This window comes from Acartia tonsa, chromosome 15 (genome assembly GCF_053477335.1).
Source record: "Acartia tonsa isolate MP-2025a chromosome 15, ASM5347733v1, whole genome shotgun sequence".
Classification (NCBI taxonomy): Eukaryota; Metazoa; Arthropoda; class Copepoda; order Calanoida; family Acartiidae; genus Acartia; species Acartia tonsa.
Window position 1 is genome coordinate 10,600,625 of NC_137274.1, and position 20,086 is coordinate 10,620,710.

At 32.1% G+C, this 20,086-nt stretch overlaps 1 protein-coding gene across 1 annotated transcript; it reads left to right on the forward strand.

Annotated features, from left to right (window-relative positions):
* The first annotated feature begins 6,167 nt into the window (after positions 1 to 6,167).
* Positions 6,168 to 19,325, forward strand: LOC145307348 (smoothelin-like). The gene is made up of 8 exons (XM_080149729.1): positions 6,168 to 6,222; positions 7,403 to 7,524; positions 8,859 to 8,921; positions 9,289 to 9,373; positions 11,565 to 11,645; positions 12,522 to 12,592; positions 13,157 to 13,203; positions 18,225 to 19,325. Exons 1-8 carry the CDS (start codon positions 6,211 to 6,213, stop codon positions 18,305 to 18,307), a joined length of 564 nt encoding a protein of 187 aa, XP_080005855.1. The 5' UTR covers positions 6,168 to 6,210; the 3' UTR covers positions 18,308 to 19,325.
* The last annotated feature ends 761 nt before the right edge of the window (positions 19,326 to 20,086 follow it).

Below are 20,086 nucleotides of genomic sequence, written 5' to 3' on the forward strand. Positions count from 1 at the left end.
TTGGGGGGGGGGGCACTCCAAATCCCCACAAAAAAGATAAATTACCCCCCTAAAAATAAAGGGAAAAGCCTCTAGAGGCGAAACCGCTAGTATAATTAAAAAGAAGCAAATCTACTTTTCAAGTTTTTGCAAACAGATTCTTATTTTATTTTTATACCAAGTAGTGGGTTTCGTCGTATTTTCACAGTAGCTTTTCTCCCATTTATAGCCCCTGTTGGGGGCTCTACCTTGCTGGGCAATTATTAACATTAACCTAACCTAACCTTATATAACTTATTAAAAGCTACTGTGAAAAGACGACGAAACCCACGAAAATAATCGTTTTCTTTCCATGATCCGAATTTTTAAAAGCTTTACTCCCTTTTTAATGTAATCTTCCTATTTAGTTAAAATTTAAAATTTAATTTAGTATTCTCATATTTATATTGTATAATACATGTAAAAAAAGGGGGTATAGTCCCTTCCTTGGCAACGCCTCTTAAGGGGCGTTTCGTTGTATTTTCACAGTAACTTTTCCCTTATTGCTTATTGGGGGGCTTTAACTCTGCGGGGCATTCACCTAACCTAATCTATCAAAAGATACTGCTATAATACGACTAAACGCCCCTGAAGAGGCGTTGCCACGAAAGGGACTATACCCAAGTATTCTTGTTTAAATATATGTATATTTTTGTTACTTTTTGTCAATATTGTAAACCTGCATTTTATATAGACCAAAAAATTGTTCATGACATATTGAGCGATGGTGATTGCTTACCCTAACCCTGCGGGGGGGACCCGGTGCCCAGTACGACCTCACCTAACCCTGGGAGGGAGGAGACATTGGACTGTTTATTACTCTAGTCCCCAAAGTTTTATAATAATGTTTTCTTATTCGTTGACCCAACAACTTTTGGGACTTGAGTTAGTAATTTAAAGAAGTGGTAATTTTGTGTATCATCATTTGGATGTCTATCAATTTATCGGCCATTGTCTTATCCCATTAGATCCCTCAACCGAATCTGACCTAATGTAAAAAGGGATTATATAATTATATTGACATAATAGTTTTTAGTAGCGAAGCTACTCTGTAATGCTAAATGTCCGTCCGTCTGTCCGATTTGGGGGAATCGTGATTTTCTCGGCCCCTGTTAAAGATAGACAACTGAATTTTAGTAAAGATTCCTATGACATATGGACTTCTAATTTATACATCGCTTTGTCCGTCTGTCTGTCCATTTCTTGGTTTTTTATATGCTTCGCTACTTATGGATGTTACCGTTGTTATTTTTTATATTTTTTCATTTTTTTCTTGTATATGTAAAAAAAATACCTAGTTAATATAGAAAAGCGCTGTGATTTAACAAAATAATATATTTAATAAATCTTTAATTATTATATTGTTGTCTTTTTAAAAGCGAAGCTTTTATGTAATTAGGGTCAGTCCGTACGTCCGTAACGGTTAGCTTTTTTCGTTAATTTAGGCATGTTAGAATTGTCCTATCGATTTCAAACTTTGTATGATGATTTCTATAACAGTTAGGTAAGAGTTAAAAAGCGTAGCAATTCTATAATCGTTACCAGAAAGTTTTTACATCATTTAAACCTTGCTGACTTTGACAACATTTTTTTGTATGATATTATTATCTGATTTTTGGAAATGATTCTTAGGACAACGAGGCAAAGTGTTTTATGTGAGGCAACTCTATTTTAAAATCCTAAAAATAAACAAAGGATTTCGTATAGATATAGAATAATGTTCTGCTTATTAAGTTCTGACACTCTACAAGAGTTATTGTTGGTTTGTCCTTCCTTCTTATTTTAGAGCTTTGCTTTTATGAATGTCGTATATTTGTTACTCTAGAATTAGAAATAATTTTGAGATATAACCATAAAGAGAGGGGACAATGTTTATTACACTAGTCCCCAAAGTTTTATAATAACGTTTTCTTATTCGTTGGCTTAACAACTTTGGTAACTTCAATAAATTTTGATTGGTTGGTTTATTAAGTTGAGTGTTCAAATGTTTCAATCACTAATATTAATCTACAGAAGAAGTAATTTTGTGTATCATTATTGGGGATGTACGTAGTACACCAACTTATCAGTCCTTGGCTTATCCCTTTAGATCCCTGGGTATAACCAACAAGCAAACTGATTTTTGTGCTACAGACACAAACAAAGACATCCTGCTACTTTGAAATGAGGATGATTCTTTAGTAGGTTTGGTGATTCACTAGATAAACGAACTGACCAATAAATGAGATCATATTAGATAGCTTAATTGACGACAAATTTCCCCCTGTCGATATTAAGCTATAAAAATTTTTAAGAATTTTAATGAATATAATAGATTTGAAATCTGCATAAAATTTGAAGGATTTTTTTTTTATAAAATTCGTTTTTTAAATAATTCATTATTTGAAAGCGCAAATTCAATTTAAGTTAATAAATTTTGACCAATAGGATAGCTGGATTGGAAACTACCTACGCTCTAATTGGTTGAATGATGTACGTCACTTAAGCTTCTCCAATTAGAACGCAGACAGTTTTCAATCCACCAATCACCAATTATTAACGGCTTTCCGCGAATATAGAATGTACAATTATAAGGTTAAAACTAGTTTTTTTTTATATTCGTAGAAAGCTGGATGTAATACGATGCTAGACATAGATTTTTTGTATGAATGGGAACCGGTTCCTAACCACCGGATTCGAATGAATACGAGAATAGTTATTTCTCGTATCGTATTATAAACGGCTTTCCGCGGATATAGAATGTACAATTATAAGATTAAAACTAGTTTTTTTAGCCCCGTGGTGCCGAAGGCACCGGCTAAAAAAACTGGTTTTAATCTTATGATTGTACATTTCTATATTCGTAGAAAACTGGATATAATACGATGCTAGACATAGTTTTTTCGTATGGATGAGAACCGGTTCCTATCCACCGGATTCGAATGAATACGAGAAAGTAAATTACATACTAGATGCGCATAACAATGGAAAAAAATATTATTATACTGTCAATCGGACCAAAAATACCAAAGATATGGGGAAAACTGTGAAAAATATAAAAATAGCCAAAAACCTGCAAAAAGTCAGTCTGACTGTCATTACTGTTTTCTTCAAATGACGGGAAATTTAATTTTGATATCTTTAACTGAAAAAAATTAAAAATCGGACCATAAACACCAAAGATATGGGGAAAAATGTGGAAAATATAAAAATAGCCAAAAAACCTGCTAAAAGCTAATTAATTGTGCTCCTTAATGGTGGGAATGTTGTCTAAAAATTTCAGCTTTCTATCTTTTATAGGAGCTGAGTAAATCCCATTTCCCTCATAGCGTTATGGACGGACATACATTTAAGTGTTGCCTTGCTTATAATAATGTGCCTAATTGTCACAGATATCTGCATTCTAAAAATTAGGTAAATAGGATAATTATATCACATAAAAATTGTTAATGATTAAAAAGTTGCTACTCTTTTTAAATGCAAAATTGTACCTAACTATTATAGGAATGATAAATAAGTTTGAAATCGATGGGAACACTCTAACATGCCTAAATTACCGCTAAATTAAGGACGTGCCATTAATATAGAATAGTTAGTTCTCGTATGCATTTGAAACTGATTAATAACCGGTGGATTAGAATCGGTTATCAGCCATACTGAAAACTTATGCTTAGCATCGTATTATATCCATTTATTTAATGAATTCAAGAGTGTACATTTTATATCCGCGGAAAGCCGTCTATAGTACGATGCGAGAAATAACTATTATCGCATAGTATTATGGTTTTTATTTTTATGTTCTGGTAAAATTGTCTGTAATACGATGCTAAACATGATTTTTCAGTATGGCTGAGAACCAGTTCTAATCCAGCGGATATTAATCGGTTTTGAAGCCATACTAGAATAGTTATTTCTCGCATCGTATTATCGCGGATATAAAATCTTATGATTGTACATTTTTATATTCGTAGAAAACTGGTTATAATACGGTGCTAGACATAGTTTTTTCGTATGGATGAGAACCGGTTCCTATACACCGGATTCGAATGAATACGAGAAAAGCTTCTACAAATTTCTGTCGTGTATATGATAACAGGGATCTTAAGGGATAAGACAATTAATTATAAAAACTATATACATTATACACCCCCAATGATGTTGAACAAAATTAATCGTTCACAGATTAATATTTTAGAATTAACTAATATAAGTACCCAAAGTTGTTGAGCTAACGTGGTTATAAAACTTTGGGTACCAGTGTAATTTACAGTCCAATGTCCCCTCCCTCCCTAATATGAAACAGGGCCAGGACCATGGGAAGATGACTAAAGTCCCTCAACAGATTATGACGTCATACGATTGAATAACCAATAAGAGGCCAGCATAAATTTTACCATTGCTGGTCAATTACATTTCGTATGACGTCATAATCTGTGGAGGGACTTTAATTATTTTCGTACCAAGTGGGAGGTTGGAAATTGAAATATTAATTGGGGGATAATTTATTTATTTTTCATTGCTCTATGATCTATTCCTCACAACGTGTTACAGATGTGCTGAATTCTGATTTCCAAATGTGTACTCAGTTTCCTAGGTGTTTCCACATCATATCTCAATACTTCCTACTAGCTAAAAAAGCTTTAAACTTACAAAAAAAAGAATTTGAAAATTAAAGTTTTGAATGTAAAAATCGTTCAAAATTTTGAAAGTTTGAAGCTTTTTAGCTAGTAGTAAATATTGAGATAGGATGAGGAAATTATGTACACATTTGGAAATTAAAATTCAGCACATCCGTGTTACATCTTTATACCCAGGGAGGAGGGGAGAAGACATTGGAATAAAAAATTACACTGGTACCCAAAGTTTAAAAACCACGTTATCCTATTCGTTTTCTTAAAAGCTTTTACAGATTTTTTATTGGTTGTTTAGTGCTAATTTTGTATATCATAATTGGGGGTGTAGTCTAATTCATTGTCCATTATCTTATCCCTTAAAATCCCTGAATACAAGCTGACCGTAAGGCCCAGCTACTAGTACTACTACTACTACTATAGTATAAAATTAGACTTTGTTTAACCTCGCTTCAGCCTGCTTTCTCTTTTCCCGCCATTTTTACAGACATGTTTGGCGCGCTTTTTCACACCACGTTTGCGATGCTTGTATGGGGGGGAAATATTGTTGTGTTAGGCAGGGGAGTTATTTGTAGGAACCGGCACTTCGCCCATCAGCCTAGGCTTTCTAGCATTGATCCTGTCTTTTTCATAGTATAGTGCAGGACGGTGAACTTGAAAGTTATATAAAAAAGTTTGGGTATAGTACCTTTCGTGGCAACGCCTCTTAAGGGGCGTTTCGTAGTATTTTCACAGTAGCTTTTCAACTATTACTAGCTCCTGCCGTGGGCTCTAACCCTGCGGGGCAATCACCTAACCCAACTTAACCAAAAATAACCTATAAAAAACTAATGAGAAAATATGACGAAACGCCCCTTAAGAGGCGTTGCCACGAAAGGGAATATACCCAAAAGTTGTTGCAAAAAAATGTACTAAAGTAACAGGATGTCTATGTGTTTGTCTGTCTGTCTGTCCAGTAAGTTATTGTAAACAGCTATATTTTCTTCAAGTTTTGATTAGCTGGTTTTAGGCTATTTTTGAGCCAGAGAGAGAGGGAGGGGGACAACGAACTGTTTATACTAGTTCCCAAAGTTTTACAATGTTTTTTTCTTATTTGTTTGCTTTTCAACTTTGGGGTCAAACCATTATTTAAATCTACAGAAAGGGTAATTTTGTGTGTCTTTCTCTCTCTCTCTCTCTCTTTCTCTCTCTTTCTCTCTCTCTCTTCTCTCTCTCTCTCTCTCTCTCTCTCTCTCTCTCTCTCTCTCTCTCTCTCTCTCTCTCTCTCTCTCTCTCTCACTCTCTCTTTCTCTATCTCGCTTCCTTTTTTTCTTTCTTTCTTTCTCTATCTCCCTCTAACCATTATTTAAATCTACAGAAATGGTAATTTTGTGTGTCTTTCTCTCTTTCTCTCTCTCTCTCTCTCTCTCTCTATCTCGCTTCCTTTTTTTCTTTCTTTTTCTATCTCTCTCTCTCTCTCTATCTATCTTATTATCTATCTATCTATCTATCTATCTTTCAAATTTTTCTGCCTTTATATCTATTATAAAGAAGAAAAAACATTGATCCTATTTCAGAAAGAAAAACTCGTTTAGACTTCACAATGACTCGTAAGGTAAGATCTCTTAAACCGGTTTTATACCTTTTTAGGGGGGGGGGGTTAAGTAACTCTTCTCCCAAATAAAAATTATGGGGGGGGGGGGGGGGTTGGAAATCTTCTCCCCTCATCTTTGTAGATGTAAAGTTATTGAAACAGCGACTAAAAATGACGTCATACAATACAAATGACCAATGAGAGGCAAGTATAAATTTCACCATTAGTCAATTACATTCTATATTGGCCTATCATTGGTCATATTTTTGGGAACTTTATGCTGTTTCATTGGGATCGAATTTCGGTCCAAAAAACGTTTAAAGTGAACAGCATTAAAAGTTGCAACTACTGCTGCTATGCTAGATTCATGATGAAAATAGTAATTGGGGGGGGGGGGGTAGGCCTTAACCCAAAAACAAGCCCAACTCTTAGAATCTTGCAATCAAAGGCTGCTTTCCCTCAAATCAATTCTGGACCATTGAACATCCCCTCCCCCTCTCCTACATTCTTATAGTTAATTTACAGTTGCTTTAAAGTTTACCCAAGCGAAGTAAAAGATAAAAGCAATGCTTGCAACATTATCTAATTTGCTCTGATATGCAGATGAGTTATTCTCAAATCGACAAAGACAAAAGTGTGTTAAAATCAGCTATGTGACGTCATAAAAATGAGGGAATATCCATCTCTTTTTTAGGGGTTTTCTTCCCCACTTCTCCTCTCATATCCCTCATATTTATGACGTCACATAGCTGATTTTTAACACACTTTGGTCTTTGTACTCAAATCGCGAAAACTTTGAGTTAAAATTTGCAAAAACTGTGTACGACTTTGAGAAACGGCACTTTATTGCTCTCCATCATAAATATGATATAAATATTTTAAAAGTCAATGGTAGAAAAATGTTACGGATACCGTTAGAACAGCTAAGAAGTCTTTTTTTTAAATATAAAAACGATTCCTCTGCTACGTATATTGTTAGGGAGCTACGTGATAAAAATGTCCCAACTGACTTAAAACTTGATTTGCAAGTAAAGTTTAGGATAATTTACCACCTAGCTCCTAAATTATTTGTAGCACAGGAACCGTTCTTATATTTCCAAAAAATAGTCTTCATAGCAGTTTTCTACTATTAACACAAGCCGCGCAATTTGAATTTTAAAAATCTACACATTTATTTTTGCACAACCTTTATCTGTTGCAGGGAGATGGCAGACCCGCCCTGAAGCTGAGAGACATGGATGAGAAGAACATGCACAATCTCTTCCTCAAGAATATGGCCGGTCTCATCGAGGAGACAAAGAACCCCTCCCCCTGCCTTAACCCGTAAGTGTATTAGAATTTGAAACTAATTTTACTTCTTTGATTAGACATTGTTTAGGCACACCCAGTGCATTGTTTAAGTTAAAGACCATTACAAACTATGTATTATCATGGTTCAGAACTGTTTTAATCTCAAGAATATGGCTGGTCTCGTTGAAGAGACAAAGACCCCCCCCCCTGCCTTAACCCGTAAGTGTATTAGAATTTGAAACAGGTAAAAATCAAGGAGGAAGAAAGAGGACAATGGGCAATTAATTCAATTTAAGAGTTTTCGTAGAAATACCATGAAAACCAGATTTATCCAGAAAATTTGAAGAAAATTGTAAACTGTTATCTAAATTATCTCATTGAGGAGACAAAGAAACCCTTCCCCTGCCTTAACCCGCAAGTGTATTAGAATTTGAAACTGGTAAAAGTGTGGTATCCGCCGCGGTTAAGTGACAGATACCCAAGTTCAAATGACTACGGCAGTGCGAACAGACGTGGACACGTATGATTATAGAGAAGCTGGGCTTCTCTAGCTTTCACTAAATAACAAACAAAGTCTACTCAGATGTTACTTTATTCAGGGTCTAAAGGTTACTACTTTATAATACAATAAATAATAAATACATAGATTGGAATAAATAATACTAGAGCAAAATCAATATAACTATACAAACAGTAATCAAAATAGGCAACAATGATCCCCCATCCCTGGAAAGGGGTGGGGGAACCAAACAATGCAGCTTAGCCATAATGCGGCTGTCAAATCTATCATTAATTTTAAAGCATGGGGAGGGGTCAGGTGGACCCCTTCCCCGGTACTTGGGGGAGGGCCCTCGGCCCTCCTCCGAACCAAGGTCAGGGTTGCCACATAACATGGCTCAGGGTCGCCGAATACCACAAAAGCACCTCATAAAAAAAGGGATAAAATGTTACAACACGTATGTTGTAGCATTTAATCCACTTTTAACCAGCATTGCAAAATTCTGAATAATTACAAGAATATATTTTCCATTTAAGGGATAAGGCAATGAACGATAAATTGATGTGTAGAAAAAACATAATCAACAATAAAAATAAAGCTTAACTTATTGAGAGGTCAGACAAACAAACATTAATAAATATCAATAATACGTGATATGTATGAACTAAAATTCCATCTTAATCTATCCAAATAATATTTAAATGAAGAATGGACATAATTACATTTAAGACTGAATTATAGAGATTCTTCACTGTTTAGGCTGTTAAGACAGTTAAATGGCTGAATTTATAGTAAAGAGTTGGTCTGTCTGTACAAGAATTTTGATTATAGGAGTTAAGAAATTTGATGGAATTGTCCTATATTTTAGAAACAGCAAGAGAGGAGGTATGGCTACCCATGCTGGTGTCGCCCTTGAACTCGGAATCTTCAGGTAACACAATATTTCCCTGCCAAAAATTAGAATTGCGCCTTCCATCATTTTCCCGCCAAAATTACAGCGGACTCTTCTATTTTCCCACCAAAATTTAAACTAACTAAAAATATTCTATCAATCCAGCTATTTATTAATAAATCAATCTATTTTCTTTTTTCTTTCTATCCATCTATTGATCTATCTATTTATTTGTATACAAATATCAATCTAACTATCAATTTCTCATTCTAACTATCAATCTATCTATCTATCTATCTAACAATCTATCTATCTATCAATCTATTTATCAATCTATATATCAATCTATATATCAATCTATCTATCAAACTATCTATCAATCTATCTATATTTTATATTTGTTAAGACCCTCTGGGCAAGGTATTAAGATGATGTCCCCCCAGATGGAGGCCATTCTCATCTGGTGCCAGTGCAGGACTAGAGAATATGATGTAAGTATAAACAAGCAGACATTCTATTCTATTAGTATAGGACTTGAGTATATGATGTGAGTATTAACATACAGACATTATTATCTAGTAGTGAAGGACTAGAGAATATGATGTGAGTATAAACAAACAGACAATCTTAGCTAGTAGAGTAGAACTAGAGAATATGATGTGAGTATAAAAATACAGACATTCTTATCTAGTAGAGTAGGACTAGAGAATATGATGTAAGTATAAACATACAGACATTCTTATCTAGTAGAGTAGGACTAGAGTATATGATGTGAGTAGAAACTTACAGACATTCTTATCTAGTAGTGTAGGACTAGAAAATATGATGTGAGTATAAACATACAGACATTCTTATCTAGTAGAGTAGGACTAGAGTATATGATGTGAGTATAAACATACAGAATTCTTATCTAGTAGAGTAGGACTAGAGTATATGATATGAGTATAAACATACAGACATTCTTATCTAGTACAGTAGGAATAGAGTATATGATGTGAGTTTAAACATACAGACATTCTTATCTTGTAGAGTAGGACTATAATCCTGTAATTAAGCAGTTTTTCAACAAATTTACTTACAATGTATTTTCGACTTTTATACAATGAAATTCTGATTATTTAGTTCTGACACTCTACAAGTGTTAATGTTCGTTTGTCCTACTGTTTCAAAGCTTTGCATTTATGGATGCTGTCATCCTAGTTTTTGTTTTGTTTAATTCAGAAGTTATGTATTTTGAAATCAAATTTTTGCTCTCAATACAAAAATTAGCCATTTGCGTTCTAAAAATATTTGAGATATCTTCGAAATGAATTCGATTTTTTTGCTTTTACACAAAGTTCCAGTTGAGCAATGATAACACCCCCCCCCCCCATCTCTTCTAGTTTGAAAAGTTTTTTAAATTTTTTTTTTGCGGGGGGGGGGTATTTTTTATTTTTTGAAAATAGTTACAATCCTTCCCAAGACCTATGAGAAGCTACCCTGTTAAGGAGAACCCGATCGGTTCAGCAGTTAGTGAGATCCTTCCATACAGACAGAAAAACAGACATCGTTCTAGTTTGTATTATAGATGGTTGGGGCCTACATAAATTTATCCTCCATTGTCTTATCCCCGCATATACCTGGTGAAGGGATGACCTCATGCTGACACTGGATATATTATTACTTGGATGTTGCATCAGATTTGCATGTACTCTAATAAATTGATATTTCCAAGCTGGCTAAACTAATAATACCCCATATCAACACACTTTACCACATCCTATTCACTCCTTATGGATGAACTAACTGGCCAATAAACGAGATACATATTAGCAATTGACGACCAATTTTCCCCTGTCAATATATCCACGTATTGTATATCCATTATACATGACGGTCAGCTTGAAACAAACAATGCAAGGTCAAGTTTTGTTGCAACAAAAACAAGCGAAAAAATTCAAGGATCTAAAGGGATAAGACAATGGCCGAAAAATTGATGTACATTGTACATCCCCAATAATGACACTTATTTATCTTTAACATTCATTTAAGATTCATGCTTTTGCAATCTTTAGAAGAATATTTTTTTACAAAACAATTAGATGATTTTTTCAATTATGTTTTAGAAGATTTTTCAACATTATTAAATTTTTTATTGAAAAATGTTAATTTTGAACAGCTACATTCTTTAGTCCATAAGCATCGTAAATGGGCATATGTCATAGGAATCTTCACTAAAAATTTCAGCATTTTATCTTGAATAGGATCCGAGAAAATCACGTTTCCCCCATAGCGTTACAGACGAACGGATAGACAAATTAAATTATAGAGTAGCTTCGCTACTAAAAAGATGCTATTTTCTGTAAATGAATTTGAAGCAAATATACTTACGGACAGACAAAGTTAATTATAGAGCAGCTTAGCTGAGCTTTTAAAAAAGAATTGATTTGCAAAAAAATACTTTTTTGCTGACGTAATAAAAGAACGTATTTTAAAATGACAATCCAAAAAAATCTTAGCTATCCGTCACAAAAATTCTTTTAAAAAAATATTGGGCCCTTTCATCTTCCATTATGTTCCTGTTTTCTGTTCTATCTATCTATCTATCTACCTATCTATCTAGCTTTCTATCTATCTATCTATCTATCTACCTATCTATCGATCTATCTATCTATCTGTCTATCTATCTATCTATCTATCTAGAATGTGAAAGTAGAGAACTTCACGACCTCCTGGGCAGATGGACTCGCTTTCTGTGCTCTTATTCATCATTTCTTCCCACAGGTAGGCAACTCAGTTTATAAATTGGTACCCAAAGTCTTATAAATTGGTACCCAAACTTTTAAAAACTGGTGCCTTAAGTTTTATAAACTGGTACCCAAAGTTTTATAACTTTTACAAAATTTTTTTAATAATTTAGGTAATATAGACCACAAATTTAAAGGGATAAGACAATGGCCGATACATTGATGTATATACCCAATGATGATACACAAAATTATCCGTTCTTTATGGTAAAATTAATAGTATGAATACTCAACTTAATGAAGCAACCAATAAAAATTCACTTAAGCTCCCAAAGTTGCTATGCCGACGAATAAGAAAACGTTATTATAAAACTTTAGGGACTATTAAACAGCCCATTGTCTCCTCTCTCTCTCTGTAGGCAACTAGTGGTCAGACTTCCAGTCAGATCTTGCAGTCAGAAAGACAGACCTCTATCTTTCACACACAGAAAATTAAACTGAGGTTACTTAATAGTTATTTCTCGCATCATATAATAAACAGCTTTCCGCGAATATAAAATACAATATAAGATTAGATTCTTAGAACCATTTTTTTAGCCCCTAGATGCTAAAGGGATGGTCTAAAAAAACTGGTTTTAATGTTATGATTGTACATTTTTATATTTGTAGAAAACTGAAAGTCGCTCAATGTTACGTCATAAAAATGAGGGATTATCCATCTCTTTCCCACTCCTCCTCTGCTCATCCCTCATTTTTATGACGTCAGAATTTTTTTGAGTGACTTTCTTCGTCTTAAAACTGGATATAATATGATGCTCGACATAATTTTTCAGTATGGCTGAGGACCAGCTCTAATCCACCAGATATTAATCGGTTTAGAAGCGATACAGAAAATATATTTGATTTTTTTTAGGCTTTTGATTATTCCAAATTGACCCCACAGAACAGGAAATCCAACTATCACCTTGCATTCCAGACAGGAGAGTAAGTATTGATTTCTTTTAATTTCTTAAATTTTCTTCATAAACATAATTTTTAACAAGGATGACAACATCCATAAGTAGTGAAGCTCAAAAATTATGAATGGATATCGGAAAAAATTTACTAAATTCACTAAAACTAAACTAGGAATCGATCTAGCACCGCAATTAATAGACAAATCTTAATAAAACTTGATGGAAATATGAGCATATTCAATCCCTGATAATTTCAGCCGTCAATTCTGAATAGGAATAGAGAAAATCACAAAAACCTAAAAATCGAGGAATTGATCTAGCACCTCAATTAATTGACAAATCTTAACAAAATAAGTAGAATCTAAAATTGAAAAAATCCCTGAAAATTTCAGCCCTCTATCTTGAAATAGAATTGAGAAAATCATGAAAACTTGAAAATCTAGGAATCGATCTAGCACCCCAATTAACAGACAGATGGACAAAAACAATGTACAGATTAGATGGGCATATGTCATAGGAATCTTCACTAAAAATTTCAGCTCTCTATCTTGTATATCTATCTACCTACCTACATATCTATCTATCTATCTAGGAGATTTGCTGGTATCCCAGATTTCTTAACAGCTGAGGACATGGAGGGTAAGTTCACAAATAACCAGTCAGATCTAATAGTTTTATTTTTTGTATTCATTCAAACCGGTTCTCATCAATACCAGGGAAAAGGGAATGATATTCTGACAAACAATTCTAAAGAAAAATTTCCCCACAACCCCCTTCCCCTTTTCCTCCCCTTCCCACCCACCCCTCTTCAACTACATAAAAAAAATATACTTACACCTTACTTTAAAAGGTTTTGTGATTTTTTTTGTAGAACTGATTGTTAGAATATCTACCCCTGATCAATGCGAAAAAACTATGTCTAGCATCGTTTAATATCCAAATTTCTATGAATATAAAAATATACAATCATAAGATTAAAACCAGTTTTTTAGCCTGTGATTTCGGCATCTTGGGACTAAAAAACTGGAAAAGCTGTTTGAAATACGATGCAAGAAATAACTATTCTTGCATCATATTATAATTAGCTATCCGAGTATATAAAAATGTACAATTACAACATTAAAACCAGTTTTTTAGCCCCGAGATGCCGAAGGCACAGGCTAAAAAATGTGGTTTTAATCTTATGATTGTACATTTTTATATTCGTAGAAAACTGGATATAATATGATGCTAGTCATAGATTTTACATATGAATGAGAACCGGTTCTAATCCACCAGATATTAATCAGTTTCGAATAAATACGAGAAATTGCTTTAAAACATTAGAAATGCTGATTTTCATTTAAACCTGCCGTTTTAATTTTGCTTATCAGTAAAAGATGATAAAGAAAGAATTAGGATTTTTAGTAACTCAAAAAATTCTTCCTTTTTATATCTTTGTTTTTCCTTTTTTTGCTCATCATTACTTCAAAAAGGTTTTGAAGGTTGTGTGTATCATAACAAATTAATCCTTATATAAAAGTAACAGGATGTCTGTGAGTTTGTTTGTCTGTCTGTCTGTACCAAAGGATCTTGCTTACAAAACTGATATGAACTTTTTTTTATAGCTTCTCATAGGTCCTGTAAAGGTTTTTAACTATTTTTGGGGAGGAAATTACTACCCTCCAAAGAGAAATAGCCCCTAAAAAGTGGCCCCCCCCTATAAAAAAATGTAAAAGAGAGGAGTTATTTCTCCCTCTTTCTTGAGTGCGCCTAGATCTGATATTCATGACTAATCAGATATTATTAAGACTTTTTTTTTGGAAGCAGTTCTAAAATATTTGTTATATTTAACCTCTATTCCTTTATTTAATACCTATATTTGAAAAAACATTTTCTACAAAGAAAATACAAATTTATAATTACAAGGGAAAAAAGACAATATTAATTATTCATCTTTTATAAAAGTAACAGTCTGTCTGTCTGTGTGTATCAAGGTTCTTGCTAACTCCTGAACCAATAAGGTTTTCCTTCACAATGTAACTTTAGGTTCTTGGAAGGTTTATGACTATTTTGGAGGAGGGTTCCTCAGGTTTCAGGACAAACGCAGGAGTCCCAAACGTAGGAGTGGACAACCGCAGGAGTGTTAAAATTTTAATTTCTAAGTATTTCTATACAGATTAGGTTAGGTTAAGATATGAATGTACAAAGAAACTCCCCCTTTTCTTGTTAAAACTAAAATAAATAAAAAAAGTGGTCAAATTCAACCTCCCCCCTCCTTTTGTTTAACTAAAAGCCTCTAGGGGCATAGCTGCTAGTATTTGATATTTTTGGAATTCTATTCTAGGTATGGTGGCAGATCATAGGATTGATCCCAAGATGATCTTTTCATATGTTCAAGAAGTTTACAGAATGTGCAATGAGCTTTAATGTAATTATCTATCTATCTATCTATCTATTTATCTATCTATCTATCTATTGATGCATCTATTTATATATCTATTGATACATATATTTATCTATATATCTATCTAATATTCTTTGTATATTTTCATCTATCAATTAATCTATCATTTATCTAACAAATTATGTTTTTTTTTATATATTGATCTATCTATCTATACATATACATTTATTCATCTATCTATCAATAATTTATTTATCTATCTATTGATACATCTATTTATTTATCTATCTATACATTTATTTATCTATCTATATATCTATCATTGATGCATCTATTTATATATATATTGATACATATATTCAACTATATATCTAACTAATATAAATTATACATATTTTCATCTATCTATTTATCTAACAAATTATGTTTTTTTTATATATTGATCTATCTATCGATACATTTATTTATCTATCTATTTATTGATACATCTAGTTATCTATCTAATGATCCATCTATTTATCTATCTATCAATACATTTATTTATCTATCTATATATCTATCATTGATGCATCTATCTATATATCTATCATTGATACATACAACTATATTCAACTATATATCTAACTAATATAAATTATACATATTTTCATCTATCTATTTATCTAACAAATTATGTTTTTTTTTATATTTTGATCTATCTATCGATACATTTATTTATCTATCTATCTATTGATACATCTATTTTTCTATATATTGACACATCTATTTATCTATTTATTGATCCATCTATTTATCTATCTATCTATTTATTGATACATCTATTTATCTATCTATTGATCTATCTATTTATCTATCTATTGATCCATCTATTTATCTATCTATTGATACATTTATTTATTTATCTATCTATTGAACATATATTTTCTATATATTAATCTATCTAATCATCTTTCTATACATTAGTTTATTCATCTATCTTTTCATCTATCAAATTATATCTATTTATATATATTGATCTATCTATTGATACATCTATTTATCTATCTATCTATTGATCCATCTATTTATCTATCTATTGATACATTTATTTATTTATCTATCTATTGATACATCTATTTATCTATCTATGGGTGCATCTATTTATCTATCTATTGATACATTTATTTATTTATCTATCTATTGAACATATATTTTCTATATATTAATCTATCTAATTATCTTTCTATACATTAGTTTATTCATCTATCTTTTCTTCTATGAATTGATCTATCTATTTATCTATCTATTGATAAATCTATTAATCTTTTTACCTTTCATTCTTTAGATCCATCTCTACTTTGATCAATCAATCTCTTTAATTATCAATCTATTTATCTTTCTTCTAACAATTTATGCATCTATAAATCATTCACTCCATAGAAATCCACCAATCAAAAGTTTAAAATTAACACATTAATAAGTTTGAAAAAATTGAAATCATCTTTTTGAAATTCTTGAGTATTGCTTCAATAAGACAATTGTTCTACTTAAGTTTTACTTCATTAAAAACATAGATTTGGTACTTGAAAAAAATATTTTGACTCAACTTTGACATAATAATTTCTAAATTCATGAACTTTTTAAATAATGCAAATTAGGGTTGGGCTGGATATCTGGTTTGGCTGGATATCCGGCTGATTTCTAATGCCGGATATCTGTGTTTTTTTGGCCGGATATCCAGTAATTTGCCGGATAGCCGGCATTGACCAGATATCCGGCCTGATACTGGGTATCCGGCATAAGAAATCAGCTTGATATCCGGTATCTGGTAACCAGTCAAAAAGTATCCGGCCCAAGCCTAATAAAAGTTTTTGGATATAAAACATCCATTATAAACAATTTTGAGTACAAATAATTTTTTTCTTGCCATGTCAATTTCTTTCATTATTATGACTAGGGAGTAAGTTTCTGATAAAAAAAGTTTTGTTGCTTAGGGATTGGACAATGGGAGTTAGATAATGTTCTCCCCACTAGGGAAGGAGGAGACTTTGAGCTTTTTATTACACTAGTCCCCAAAGTTTTAATAATAACATAATCTTATTCATTGGCTTAAATTTTTTTGGGTTTTTTATTGATTTGATTGTTTGGTTTATCAAGTTGAGTGTCTAAAGGTTTCAACCACTAATTAGAAGGGGTACTTTTTTGTATCATCATTGGGGATATACATCAATTTATCATCCATTGTCTTATCCCTTAAAATCCCTGCTGGTAAAAAACATTTACTTTCTTCCTATTCAAAATCTTCAATAGCTTTGAGGAGAAATCATTACCATCATAAAATCCTCCATTTTTAGGTGTAATATGTTAAAAGAAATAAAAGAGTAAGAAGCTTTTTATTTAGGTGCCTATAAAAAATGACGTCATATTAGCCTACAATTGGTCAATTAAAATGTATACTGGCCTGCAATTGGTCAATTAAAATGTATACTTGCATGCCATTGGTCAATCAAAATGTATACTGGCCTGCAATTAGTAATTTTGCATTTGCCTATAATTGGTCATTTGTATTGTATGACGTCATTTTTTATATGAACTATTAAAAGCTTCTCATAATGTTGGTGGCGCAGCAATTCTATACCTATGATATACATATATGTCTGTCTGTTATCACAGGAAAATTTGGGTATAGTCTCTTTCGTGACATCGCCTCTTAAGGGGCGTTTGGTCGTATTTTCACATATGCATAGGGGAAAAACAATAAAACCTTATCTTTCAAATATTCAGTGGCACTTTGGGGGAAAGCACCTGTATTTATTGAATTGAAAACTCAAACAAGTATTTAAATTTGAAGTCTTCAGATATTAGAGGATTTTTAAAAAGAAACATTGGAGGATTTTTTTTATATTTCTTGTACATCTGTCAGTCCGTCATTCAATCCATAATGTATGTATGGGGGAAATGAGTTTTTTTTTCGGCTGCTATTTTAGATAGATAGCTTATTTTTCTTAAGATTATTCTCTATACCTAAAAGCATATATTTAGAAAATAAAAAACATTTTTGGGGAATTGTGATTGGTTGGTTTATTAAGAAGAGTGTGCAAACGTTTCAACCGCTAATTTTAACCTGCCGGAGGTATAATTTTGTGTATCATCATTGTGGATGTACATCAATTTATCGGTCATTGTCTTTTCCCTTTAGACCCCTGGGTCCTATTTTTGATATTTTTTATATTTTGTGGAGTGCCCCAAGGCTGCATAGTAGGTCCTCTTATTTATATTTCTATATATTTTGCAGGCATGGTCTCTGAAAAGAGAATTGACCCCAAGATGATCTTCTCGTACATCCAGGAGGTCTACAGAATGTGCAACGAGTTATAAAATAATTGTAGAGTAGCTTCGATTCTTATTTTTTAAAATGACGTTCTGCTTGTTGGCTATATTAATTTTTGGATAAAATTCTTTTAATTAATAAAAGTTTTTTTTTGTGCGTTTACTGGTAGCAGGGGTGGGGGGGGGGTGGATAAAACCTCCTAATTGCCCTTTTTGTTGCCACCTAAAGACAACACCAATCCCCCCTTTTTTTAGGAATCCTCCAATAAGGGGGGGGGGGGGTTCCCTAATTTTTTATGATTCAAACATGCCCATAGAATAAATTTTAAAGAATTTTGTTCAACTTTTTAATATCACCAAAAATATTCCATTTACGTAAAAGATATTTTTTTTCTGTTAGAAATCTCTATCTTTGTTATTAAAAATGTAGTTCCTTTTTTTAAACTTTCATTTTATTTTAATTGTTTTTTTTTTCATTCTTTTAAATCTAAATAAATTAATCATAATGAAAGTTTAAATTTTGTGGAAAAAAATATGTGATAAATTATGTATTAAATCTAGTATTAATAAAACCTCTATACAAAGTTATAATAAAAAATTGAAACTTTTAAGCACTGGATTATGGACTGTTTATTACACTAGTCCTCAAAGTTTTATGATAACGTTTTATTATTCGTTGACTTTATATATTTTGGGACTTTAAGTGAATTTGGATTAGTTAATTATTAAATTGAGAGTTTAAATGTTTCAACCACGCATTGTTATCTACAAAAGGGGTAATTTTGTTTATTATCGTTGGGGATGTCCATCAACTTATTGGCCAATGTCTTATCCCTTTACATACCTGCAAATATCCTCAAAATATACCAATTTTTTTACATTACACAAGGTTTTGTCAGTTTTAAAAGTAAAAATTTAACAATGCATATTGAGGATTTTAGTTGCTTGATAATCCTAGCTTTCCATTTTCTATGAGTGCTAAAAAGTTTCAATTAATTTATAATAATTTTGCCTGTATCGTATAAAATTTTGTCAAAAAAGCTGTTATGAATAAAATGTTAATAATATTTTTTTTTATTTGCATTATTTTTTTGAGGAAAGGTGATTTTCTCAGCTTTTATTGAAGATAGATGGCTGAAAATTTGTGTGGAGATTCTATATACCAATGAGCATCTAGTATATAAATTGTTCAGTACGTTAGTCTGTCGGCCATGCTATTAAAGATATATAAAAGTATATAGAAATTTGAAGGTTTTGTCATTTTTTACTAATCCTGTTTTTTTTCCTTTTTAAAAGCGAAGCATTTCTATAATTAGGGTAGGTCTCTCCATCCATCCGTACACCTGTTAGAATTGTCTGATCAAGTTGAAACTTGGCATGATGATTCCTTTAACAGTTAGGTATGACTTAGACAGAGCAGCAACTGTATATTCGTATATACAGAACGTCCGTACATTCATATGCTGATTTTTTTACTTTTTCGACAACAAAGTCCTAAAATGTAAGTATGTCCTAAATTAAACGTATCTTGTATTAAAGCAGTTTTGCAGCCAATTTATTTTCAATTTTGTTTATAATTATGCATTAATTTTCTGAACATTCAGTTATTCATATCTACCAGTGTTAATGTTCCTTTGTCATTCCATTTCAAGGCTTCGCTTTTATGGATGTTGTCATCCTTGTTATGTAACAACTATACAGCGCTCTATAATATTCTTTGACCAGCCTATATGTCTAGCTATGTATCGTATTATACACAATTTTCTACGGATAATAAAATGAAAATCATGAAATTATTACCAGCTTAGTTGTCCCCAACAATACTGA